Source organism: Phodopus roborovskii, unplaced genomic scaffold, assembly GCF_943737965.1.
Source record: "Phodopus roborovskii unplaced genomic scaffold, PHOROB, whole genome shotgun sequence".
Classification (NCBI taxonomy): domain Eukaryota; kingdom Metazoa; phylum Chordata; class Mammalia; order Rodentia; family Cricetidae; genus Phodopus; species Phodopus roborovskii.
In genome coordinates, this window is record NW_026126480.1 from 36,098,000 (window position 1) to 36,109,780 (window position 11,781).

The 11,781-nt window shown below is 53.2% G+C and overlaps 1 protein-coding gene across 2 annotated transcripts; it reads right to left on the bottom strand.

Moving 5' to 3' along the window:
- Positions 1–2,421: 2,421 nt before the first annotated feature.
- Znf629 (zinc finger protein 629) lies at positions 2,422–10,876 on the bottom strand. 2 transcript variants are annotated; one of them, XM_051193063.1, is made up of 3 exons: positions 10,445–10,876; positions 8,001–8,107; positions 2,422–7,849 (listed from the first exon to the last, which is right to left on the bottom strand). In XM_051193063.1, exons 2-3 carry the CDS (start codon positions 8,071–8,073, stop codon positions 5,334–5,336), a joined length of 2,589 nt encoding a protein of 862 aa, XP_051049020.1. In that variant the 5' UTR covers positions 8,074–8,107; positions 10,445–10,876; the 3' UTR covers positions 2,422–5,333. The 2 variants fall into 2 exon arrangements, with proteins under 2 accessions (XP_051049020.1, XP_051049021.1); XM_051193064.1 differs by having other exon boundaries at positions 10,358–10,447.
- Between the last annotated feature and the right edge of the window lie 905 nt (positions 10,877–11,781).

The window sequence follows — 11,781 nt, forward strand, 5'->3', positions numbered from 1 at the left end:
CCTCCCAAGTCACGGCCACTTAGGCTCCTTAAGTAAATTCACAGCTATTCCCTCAGAGACAAGTCCTCCTAAGGGTTGGGGTACTCAAACCTTCATGTGTGGTGGTAACACTTAACTATAAAGTAGAGCATCAGATGGGCTAAAGGTTCCAGAGTCCCAATGTCTGGGGAAGTTTCCCACCTCAGCAGGGGAGTGGAAACAGCTATCAGTCTGTCACATGGGTGCAAGATTTGTCTTATATGGCTGATAAGCTTTCTTTGCTTGTCAGGGTCACAGAGATAGATAGGTGAGTTAGATCCCTTCCCTGGCCAACCCAGGCACGCTGGAGTTAAAGGCCACCCCAGCTTTTGGTGGGAACTACTTCCAGAACTTACCCAAGCTTTGGGTGCTAGCTACATTCACTGGCTTGCCTCACGGTCATTGCCTTCTGAGCTCTTCCTTCAACCATAACCAGACTTCCCTTTGCACCTAGCTTTCTCTGAGGCCTTTATCCAGGGACAGGACTACAGGTAAGCCACTGAAACCTGATTCCTGCAGTTCTTTTCCAAGCACCAGACCTGAAAATCAATGTTTCAGCAGCATGCAGGATTGTGCGATTGTCTCACAGAGCTAAGCTTCCTCGGGCTTTGGCCTCTGCTCTGGCTGTGTCTCTCTTCATCTTCCCTATGCTGTAACCCAGCGCTTCTCCCCCTTCCCAGTGCTGTGACCCTTCCTCGTGCTGTGGTGACCTCCAAACACAAAATCATTTTCACCGCTACTTCATAACTAATTTTGCTGAATTGTAATGTGAATATCTGTTTATCAATGGTCTTAGGTGACCCTTGTGAATAGGTTGCCCCACTCCCAAAGGAGTCATGGCCCACATGCTGAAACCCACTGCTCTAAGCCAATCCCCAACTGTTTGACTCCTCTGTCCGCATCCCACTCCTGACTGCTACGCAGAGAATCCCGTTCCTGAGACCTCTATGCTCTGGAGTTACTTCCTCCAAGTGTTATCCAGCCCGCTGTGGGAGGCGTGATCTCGGCCTTTAAGTCAGTCACTGCTCTGAAGCCCCTCTCATCGCAGTCCCTTGCCCAACTGAGGACTCTTCCAGGACAGAGGCTAGTCTTGATGTTCCTTAGTGTACCCAGGGTTAGGGACCCAGGGACATGAAAAGGCAAGTCTCCCTCCCCAGACCACCCACCCATTCCAAGAACAGAAAGGGAGAGAGCTTATTCGGGATGTAGGCTAGAAGTATAATAAAGTGAAGGCTGGAGAAATGTCTCAGGGGTTAAGAGTCCTGGCTGCTCTTCCAGAAAATTTGGGTTCAATTCCGGGCATCTACATGGCTGCTACCACCACCTGTAACTGCAGTTGCAGGGGATCTGTCCCCCTCCTCTGGCCTTTTCAGGAACTGCATGCACATGGATGCTCAGACACATGGAAATAAAATAGCCATACACATCAATTGTTTGTTTGTCTTTAAGGTTTTTCAAGACAGGGTTTCTCTATGGCTTTGGAGGCTGTCCTGGAACTCACTAAATAGACCAGGCTAGCCTTGAACTCACAGAGATTCACCTGCCTCTGCTTCTGGAGTGCTGGGAGTAAATGCATATGCTACCACCAGCCAGCCAAACTTTTTTTTAGTTCGAGGAAAAAAAAAAAAAAAAAAAAAAAAAAAAAGATCGAAATACACCTTTCTGCCTCCAGTGAGAGTCCTTAACAGATGGGGCAGAGACAGGCTATAGCTAGTGTTGCTCACAGGCAGCTACTTAGGGGCCCATGACCAGACTCAGGAGACCATGCTGAGGCCAGCCTGGCACTGAGGACTTCCTTGTTGTCCCAACTGCCTTAGATGAAACCTAGTTCTCAGCAGGCCCAACCACAGGAGAAAAGTAACGGCTTGTGGGGAGGTGACCTGTAGGCCTCCAGGCCACTCTAACTCCCACATGACTTCCTATGGGTTTGGGAAAGTGGCTATACTTCTAGAGTCTCAGCTTCTCCCATGGGGAGGATCTATAGCCTATCCTGAGAATGGGACACCACTCACCTCTCAAAGAGGACAGGTGACAGGAGGGGCTGAGGTAGGCCCTGAACCCAAGGAAACCCAGAGAAGTAGCTGGCAATTCTGAGGACTCATAGGAGCTTTCCCTGTGCTGCTGGGGAGGCTGCAGGAGGCCTAAGATAACCAGTACCAGAGCCACCAGGCAGACATTCAGCTTACCAAAGTCTGTCTATCTGTCTCTCTCGTTTAAAGTTCCATAAACCTGTCAACCTTCCCCAAGCAAACACTGGGCAGGGAGCACAGGGCCCCTGGAAAAGGAGCAAGCTTGGGACAATACAGAGCATTTGGGTCCTCAGGGGCCCTAGTTCTGGGAGAGGACAAGTTCTGAGCTTGCTTTTGGCTGGACAAGTAGAAAGAAAAAAAGAAAACACCTGGGAAATCTTACTCCCTTTATTCTCAACTATTCAACATGGCCACTGGTGACACAACACTGTTACTGACACAAGACACTCAAAAATAGGGCTGGCTTCCCTTCACTCCCTGGCTAGGGAGAAGTCAGGGGAGCGGGGCTTCCTTTGCAGAGGCAAAGGATTCTGGGAGCCACTTCAGACTGGGGGTAATGATGGTGGGTTTCAAGTCCTCTCCCCAAATCATGGTTCACACCCAGTTCCTTTATAAGTCCTATTTGACCTCCATGCTCAATACGAGCTGTAAGTTTCCCCTGAATGCAGATCAGCTCTGCCCTCTTGTACGCTTGTGCCCCTCACTCATGCCACGCTTTCTGGGCTCTTCCCCAGGGGCACTTCTGAGGGCTCTGGACCAGCATGGAATTGGCTCCATTATGCCTTCCAGACTTTATTCTGTGGGACCTTTTCTTGAGCCAATTAGGACTGGGCCCTGCAACAGATTCTCTCAGTGAGGTAGCTGGGTCTGAGAGAGAGGTGGCCAAGAGAACAGGTCTCATCTCAAGGCCTCTGCTCTGCCTTTTCCTACCAGGAAGCCCAGTCCACCACCTATCCACATGGTCCATTCAGTACTGGGGTCACGTGTCTCCAGAACATGTGAGCACCTATCACATCCACTACATCTTAGTTGTACAGTCGGCCATGACTACACAGATTGCCTGCCCCAGAAATCTGAAGACAGACTTTCAAACTCAAACCTGGGTCTGAGGGAATCTGCTTAGTTTTACACAGGATTTCCCTCTAGTTACTGCTACCACCTTAGAAGGGGACAGATCAGCTTGTACTTAGGAGAGTACCTACTCCATTTTATAGGGGTATCCCCTTTACCAGCATTTCTGTCAATATACAGACTCCTCCCATCCCCACGGAGCTCCCCTACATGGTACTTGGGACTCTAGCAAGGCTCTCTGTAATTGTAGAAGGCCTGCCTTTTCTCCCTTCCCAGGAGGACTGGCATTTTTCTCCCAGTATTCTAGATTTTGGTCCTTTAAATTTTGAGGGTCATCCATTTAGGGTCAGGAGAGATGATGGGTCTCTACCTTTTGAAGTTTTAGGTAATGGGACTAGAGGTCCCTTCCACAGCTTTGTAGGGATCCAGGTCACTCTTCTGGGCACGGGATTCGTAAAGAGCCATATCACTTGGTGTCTCAGTCCTCCTAGTCTGGATAGTATGTCACTAATGCCAGCACTGGGCTAAGGACACTCCCTTTGCAATCCAAATACAGGGGGGGCAGTCCTTCCCATCTTTAGGGTCTTCGTTGTGGATGTTTTTGCCCAAGTTTTTCTTCACCACTTTTAGGGCAACTGTCTCTGCTCCATCTCAGAGTTCCAGTCATGTGAGCAGGTTTGGCTGGATTAATGACATGTCTAGCCTATGGTGTCTGAGGAGGAGATGGACCTGGTAGGCATTTCTCAACCTTTCATTTTCATCCAGTGGCTCCTGGCTAAGAAGAGAAAGGCCAAAAGGATCAGGTGGAATCTCTCCCTTTCCCGAGCCATGATCAAATTTGGCCGCCCTGTCTCAAGGGCATCCAAGTACTGGGGATGAAGGTGGTCAAGTTTCCATTGCCTCTTCAAGGACTCTGGTCCAGTCTGTGCCATGTCAGGGACATCCACCACGTGCAGCCTGGCTCATCCTGCAGGCAGCCTCGCATAGAGTTCACACAAAAGGCTGAGGTTTACATGGTGTTGCTGTTGCCCTGCCATCCCTCATCACCACAGAGAACCCATAAGCGGCTCTCACGAGCTTGTAGAACTCTAGGGACGACAAGTACATACAAGCCTTGAATCTCTGAAGGAATTTATTCTTTGGAAGTTGACTAGCAGCGAGTGGCTCTCCACTGAGGACAGAATTTGAGGAAATGGGTTGCCACTGCAGTAAGATTTGTGGCAGTTAGCTTTCAGGTAAAACCTGTGAGACCTGAGAATGTGGCAGAGGCCCCTTGAAACCCCAGAGGCCTCTCAGAGTAGACATCTCCAGCTAGGCTGGGGAAAGGCTGGTCCTGCCTGTCTGAGGAGAACCTGATAGCCTGAACTGGGACCTGCTTGCACTTGAAGTTTAACAAGCTCCCAGGAGGAGGAGGAGGAACTGGCTAGCTTCCATCTGCAGTTTCTCCACTGTGCTTTGCTTCCCTTCAGACAAACAAAGTTTCCCCTAATAGCTGAGGTGAGCTCTCAATATTCTTACACTGAGATTTGTTATATACCTCACACCCCTTGTTTCTTTTGCATTTGGGGGCTGTTATTGATAAGGGACCCCCAAGTCTTTCTTCCCCTCGTACATACAATTCACTAAAGAACCCCCAATGTAACCAATGTCTTGTCTCACCTGTGGGTCTGGAAGCTCCTAGTCATTCCCTCCCCATCCCTCTTCTTTTTCTAGCTCTACTGCGTTCTTACACAACTTCCTCGATGATCACTTTCCTCTGCCCAGGGCTGCCAGGAGAGTGTCCTAGGAAGAGTTCAGGTGTTCCTCCACCATCCAGGGCACCTTACTAGTCAGTGCTGACTGTATTCCCTAGACCTCCACCCTGCTACAGGATTCTGATAAGGACTTTGATACAGTTTTATGGGTTTGTCTAGAGACATGTTAGAACCTCTTCCTACAATTAATAGGGCTTTTACCCACTATGGTTTATAGGATTTCTCTGCTACAGACTTAAAGGGCTTTTTTTTCCTACATATTTATAGGGCTTCTAACCCAGCAGTTTTTCTCTACGGCTTATAAGGGGTTCCCACCCATAATCTCACAGGCTTCTTATCACTGATGCAAATGCACTATCTCTTCCCAGGGTTCTTGACCCTCCACTTCTCTCTGATCTGATGGGGTTGTCCTGCTTTCCCCACATTCTCAGAAGAGAGGTCCCTGGCCTTCAGATCTACTTCACAGGGAGACGCCTGGGTGACAGCTCCTGTGGAGGAGGAGTGTTGCAACTTCTGTGAAGCCATCTCCACATTCAGGACACACATAGGGCTTTTTCTGTGAGAGAGTTTTAGGACTTTCCTCTTCCCTATGGCTGCTGCTCGTTGGGGGGGTTGGGGCCTCTCCCTCATCTTCCTGGTTTGTGGACAAGGCGGCTGATTCTGAAGGGGGGTCTTCAAGAGTGGGGGCCCTTTCTTGAGTATGGGTTCCCTGGTGGCGGGTGAGAGCTAGTCGATCGAGGAAGGAGGCCCCACAATCAGAGCAGCTATAGGGTCTGGCCCCCAAAGGGCTCCTGAGATGTTCCAACAGCACTGAGGAGCTCTTCCCCAGCTCCGAGCCCTTCTGGGACTTCCCACCTGCATGGACTTTCTGGTGCTGAAGCAGCTCAGAGCTCAGGCCAAAGCTTTTTTTGCATTCCGGGCATTTAAAGGGCTTTCCACTTAGGAAGGGACTGGGCTCTGCCCCTTCCCCAAGGCCAGTCCTACACTCGGGAAAGAGAAAGGGCTTTTCATTGCCGTGGGTGAGCTGATGTTGCAGGAGCACAGCCCTGTCGAGGAAGCTTTCGCCACAGTGGGAACAAACATAGCACTTTGAGGAGAGTTGACCTAGCCTTTGGCTGAAGCCCTCCTGACCCTCAGGCACTTTCAAAGACTGTCCTGGGGGATCAGCTCTGCCTTCAGAAGCACCTGGGTGTGAATTGCCTGCGAAGGGGAACCTAGGGGAACGGAACTGCGGAGGCTTGGGGGCCGAGTGTGCTATGAGACCATCTGCATTTTTGTAGGGGTTTTCTCCAATATGAACCCGCTGGTGCTGCATGAAGATGCCCTCATCATTGAAGCCCTTTCCACAGACCAGACACTTGTGGGGTTTGGCTCCTGGTGGCGGGGTCAGCAGCGCAGGATCCCCGAGCCCTAGCAAACTGTCATTCTGAGCTCTCCGGGCAGGTGTCTTGCCTCTCTCATGGATCACACGGTGCTGCTCCAGCTCCTGAGCCTCCAGGAAGGCCTTGCCACAATCCGAGCACACAAAGAGGTTCTCGTCCATGTGTGTGCGGACATGCGTGATGAGGTTGGAGCTCTGGCTAAAGCTCTTGCCGCACTCAGGACACTTGTAGGGTTTCTCGCCCGTGTGCGTGCGGCGGTGCTGGATTAGGTGCGAGCTGCGAATGAAGCTCTTACCACAGTCAGAGCACTTATAGGGCTTCTCGCCTGTGTGAATCCGCTGGTGGCGGATGAGCGTGGAGCTCATGATGAAGCTTTTGCCGCAATCTGCGCAGATGTACGGCCGCTCCCCGCGATGGATGCGCTGGTGGTTGATGAGGTTGGAGCTGACGCTGAAGCTCTTGCCACATTCGGGGCACTTGTAGGGCCGCTCACCTGTGTGTGTGCGCTGATGGCGCAACAGCGTGGCGCTCAGCGTAAAGGTCTTGCCACAGACAGGGCACTTGAAGGGGTCCTCTCGTAGGTGTGTTCGCTGGTGCTTGATGAGCGTGGAGCTGTGGCCAAAGCTCTTGCCACACTCCAGGCACTCATAGGGCTTCTCCCCAGTGTGAGTGCGCTGGTGCTGTGTCAGCTCTGAGCTCTGGATGAAGCTCTTGCCACACTCCGTGCAGCGATATGGCTTTTCCCCTGCGTGGATCTTCTGGTGCTTGAGCAGGTTGTGGTTCTGACCAAAGCGCTTGCCACACTCTGGGCACTTGTAGGGCTTTTCACCTGTGTGTGTGGCCTGATGCTGGATGAGGTCCGAGCTACGGTAGAAAGCACGCCGGCATTCACCACACTTGTAGGGCTTCTCCCCAGTATGGGACCGCTGGTGCTTGATGAGGTTGGTGCTTTGTGTGAAGGCTTTCTCACACTCAGTGCACTTGTAGGGCTTCTCGCCCGTGTGCGTGCGCTGGTGCTGCACCAGGTTGGAGCTCCAGCTGAAGCACTTGCCGCAGTCGGGGCACTTGTAGGGCTTCTCACCCGTGTGTGTGCGCTGGTGCTGCACCAGGTGTGAGCTCTGGGTGAAGCTCTTGCCACACTCTGAGCATGTGTTGGGCCGTTCACCCGTATGGATGCGCTGGTGCCGTAGCAGTTTGGACCACTGGCTAAAGCTTTTGCCACACTCGTTGCAGATGTATGGCTTCTCAGCCCCAGAAGGGCGGCCCTGCACCAGCTCCCGTAGGCTGGGTTCACTGGCAGTGACTACTGGGGCGCTGTTCCAGGTGGTGAGGGTTCCCCACTGCCAATTGGTCTCACAAGCCTTGGTCCACTCAGATGGGGAAGGGACTATCTCAGGGGCTGATGGGTCCATAGGGGTCTGGTGGTCTAAGGGGTTGGAAGAACCCAGTGGGGCTGGGGAATCCTGGGAGGGGCTCTCCAGGGACATCTCTGGTGGGTCCTTAGATTCTGGACTCTGAGCTGGATCTCCCAAGATGATCTCCTCCCCAGAACTTTCCTGCTGAGGGCTCTCCTCTTCATTCCCACTTTCAGCACCTACAGACAGAAAGGGAGTCTCCAGCCCCCATCTCCTTTCAGATCATGGGGTCTGGTCTCTCTTCCCTCCCCTATGATTGCCCAGAGTTTGGGCCCCTCCCTGAGCCAGGGCCACGGTCTGGTCAGATCCACAGCCCCTTGTGCCCCTCACCTCTGTGAGCATTGTTCCGGCTCTCTTCAGGACCCTGCAGATCTGGGCCCCACAGCACTGTCTCAGGTTCCATCCCACAGCTGCCGACTGTGAAGGTTCCAGGTACTCTGGTGGGGAGAGATGGGCACATAATGCAACCTGGTTGTATGCTTTTCTTGTGCTACCCTCTCAGGGACCTGCCACTCATTTTTCTGGCACCATCTCTCCCTGAGCCCTGTGGCCCCAGAGGTCTGGTTCAAAACACTGCACATCTTAAGCTCACAATGAAGCAACTCAGTGAATGTAAAGAGTCAATTAAAAACTCATCAGTCATAACCCTTTGTACCTAGATTGAAGGCTGGAGCTCTATCCAACATTCACAGGGGAGGCAGGCTTTCACCCCACACATCCAATGCCCAGAGGCCTGGAAACGTGCTATTTTGCAAATCAGACAAAGCTCATTAGGACTCCAATTTTCTTCCTTTATGGGACTGCTAATTGAGACCAATAAACTTTTCCTTTATGAGCTCCAGAGAGAACTGAGACTTGCACTTTTTAAAGGGTTAAAAAAAAAGTTTCCCTGAAGGGACAGAGACTGACAAGGACTGGAGCACTTGTCGTTATCCAAGCACAGAAAGAGAGTCAGTCTAGGAGTGGGAAGGGGAAGTCTGAGGTTAGGGGCTCCTATAGAAGGCGTACTTGGGGGGGGAGCTGTAGAAACAGGAGGGTCAGAAGGTCAAGGTCAGTAAGCTGCACGAGATTTTGTCTCAAACAAAACGAAGGAGAAAGGGGCAGAAGGAAGGTGGTGAGTAAGTATGTGGAGAATACCTGGGAAGACACGGTTAACTGCCAGGCATCATATTTCTCTCACTGCCTTGGGAGACTCGGGAATCATTTGTTCACTTTACAGATTAGTAGAGCAACACTGGGATGGGGTGGGGGTGGTCCAAGGCCTCTAACTCGGACGTAACAGAGCTAAGAGCACAAATGCAGTATTCTGTTTGGTTTGCCCCTGTCTAAAAGCATGAATGACCTTGACAGTCACATGAGACTCAAACTTGTGGGCTCCTGGCAGGAGAGTGACGAGTAAGGCTCAGATTGAGCCCCTGCTGTGGGAACAGGCTGGAGAAATTCCAGGGAGCAGAATTTCCTTGGTTGAAAAAGGAGGAGTTGGACCCAGTAACAAGGTCTGAGAAACTGCGTCTCTGAGCTCTAGGCAATGCTGTCCCCAAAGCCATCTATTTCCAGACCCGCCGGAAGACCCATCCTTCTGCTCTGTTCTTTTTGTCGATGTTTTACCACATGCCTAGGACAGATGCCCAGTAAAAACTCTGTGGGATGACTGAATGACCTAGACACCACTTGCTCCTGGAAAACCTATTTGATTCAGTATCTTTAACGATTGGCCAGTTGGCAGAGAGATGTCAGAAAAGGAAAGCAAGTTCAGTGTGATCCCCATGGAAAAGGAATCACCTGTCAATCTCAAAATCGCGATGTCTCCCAGGAGAGAGAACAGGGCCGCAGGAGCAAAGTGCAGGAGGGCACTCACATTTACAGTGTGGGTAGGTACTCTGTGCACAGGGGCAAAAGCTCTCCAGGAGGCAGCTGGTATGCGAAGCAGTTGAACAACAGACAACTAGCTGACCAGTGTTAAGGAGCAGCAGCAGAGGCAGAAGTCAGAGTAAAGGAAGAAAATAAATTTCATCTCCACAGTCTCTCCTGACCTGTAAATGTCTGTAGGGGAGATGGAGCCCACTGGAGGTGCCTGCGCGGATGGGAGAAAGGTACTCCGCTGAGCGGACGCTGAGCGGACAGAGGACAGGTAGGAGCTTAGGTACACTGGGACTGAAAACTTAAGCTCAGGGGCCTACCTTAGAAGGGAAAGGGTTAATGACAAGGCCACACGCGTGAAGTAGCGAAGACAGAGAGGCGAGAACTACTGGGAACCAGCCCGGGCCAAGAGCGCCAGCCTCCGGCCCCGAGGGCGCCCAGAGGACCGCGGCGGGAGGGACGGCCGCGGCGGCTGGCTTCCCGCGGAGGTGCGCGCGGCCCAGGGTGACCCTGACCAGGAGGCAGCGGGACCGCCCTCGACGCCGCCCCCCGCACCCGGGCGGACCCGGACTGGAGCGCTTCTGGCTCGGAGGGCCGACCCTGTCCCCGGCCCCGAAAGCCCGGCCGAGCCGCCAGCGTCCCCACCCCGCCGCGGACGCCCAGGCTTCCCGGTTCCCGGAGAGCCGCGGCCGCCTCGCCTCGCCGCCCCCGGCCGGACTCGCTCTCCGGGCGCGCGCGCCTCCCCTCCCCCACGGCGGCCCCCGCGCGGTCCCCACAATCCCCCGGCCGCCGCCCCCGCCGCCCCGGGCCCGGCCTGCGCCCCGCACCCGGCGTCGCCTCCTTAGCCCTATTGTTCCCCGGCGGCTGTCCCGGGCCTCCAGGCCACCCCGGGAACCCAGGCGGCCCCAACTCACGGCTCTGGGGTCTGGGAAAAGCCGGAAGACAAGAGTCCAGCCCCAGGGGACTTAACCCCTTAAGTGCCTGCCTCGGGGGACGGGCTGGATGCCGAGAACTCTAGGGTCCTTCTCTAGGGGGTGATTCCAGGCTGAGGACCCGGGGACCAGTTCAGGGTGACTGGGACGGAGCAGGAAGTGACCCCAGCTTCCCGGGCCCCTCTAGCCTGGAGTCAGAACATCAGCTCTATGGGATTTAACCCTTTGCCTCCCATGGCCTGGGAAAAGAATGGGGAGGGGAGTACGGAGGCAAGGAGGTTTCCGATGACGCCCCTCTCCCTGTGTCTAGTGGGATCGCTCAAGATCAGCTTTTATGGGAGCTCAGAGGCCGGCGAGGGGCTCCGTATTTCTACCCGTGCTCTCTCTCCAAAGGCTCTGCCAGACACCCAGTTATACTGATCTCAGATTCGGCTTCGGTGGGTCCCCTAAGACCGGCCTTTGTTTGCTGTTTGCACTCACCCTGGGATGGGGCTGGTACGCCTGAGTTGGTGATTAGGAGGTAGGAGCTGAGGTTGGGTGGGCAGACCGGGTCCAGCAGTGAGAGCAGAAGCTGAAGGGCCAGACAAGATAGCCTGCGCTACGTGGTCCCGCCCCCACCCCGTCCCACCACTCCCCGCTGTCCCACCACCCCTTTAATCTCCCCCACCTCCTCCCTGTTCTGTCTCCTTGGAGGAGGAATCCGAGGCCTTGGGTGGCAGCAGAAAAGCCAGTGTAGGGTCCCAGGCTAAGGTGGGCAAGCATTCCCGAGTAAGGTACCCAATTCACAGCCAGGCAATCCTTCCAAAAACCTAGGAAGGCAGAAGTAGTGGTGAATACCTGTAATTCTATTGCTGGGAGGGGGGGGGGGGCTTGGAGGAAGCGGAAGGATCAGCTGAGCCAGGTGAGCCAGAGCTACATAGTGAGCCCTGTTTCAAAACAAGTATCACAATGACCTCCCAGGACCCGGCTATCTGGGCTCCCAATTTTTTTCAGCTTGTGTCTCATTTTCTCCTCACCACAATACCGAAAGAGAACTCTGAATTATCCCTGTTTTACAGACAAGGTGAGCAAGACATGAGGTGTGAGGTAAAATATACAAGACCATACTTTTAAATGAACCCAGGTGTAAGAAGACCAGAATTGAACTTTCTACCCTCAAAAACTTGAATAGTATTCAGGCTTGGTGACACATGCCTGTAACCTTCAGCCATTAGCAGGCTGAGAGGCAGGAGAATCAAGAGCTGTAAGTTCAAGGTCAGCCTGGGCTGTACAATAGGACCTGTCTCAAATCATAACTAAATAAAGTAAGCCCTGTGTTA

What these genes read in the sequence shown, in the direction of transcription:
- Znf629 (XM_051193063.1), bottom strand. Translation starts at nt 8,073, where the DNA reads ATGGAACCTGAGACAGTGCTGTGGGGCCCAGATCTGCAGGGTCCTGAA. An exon ending in CCGGAACAATGCTCACAGAG is followed by an intron (nt 7,850 to 8,000) that starts GTGAGGGGCACA and finishes TTCTGTCTGTAG; the next exon opens with GTGCTGAAAGTGGGAATGAA.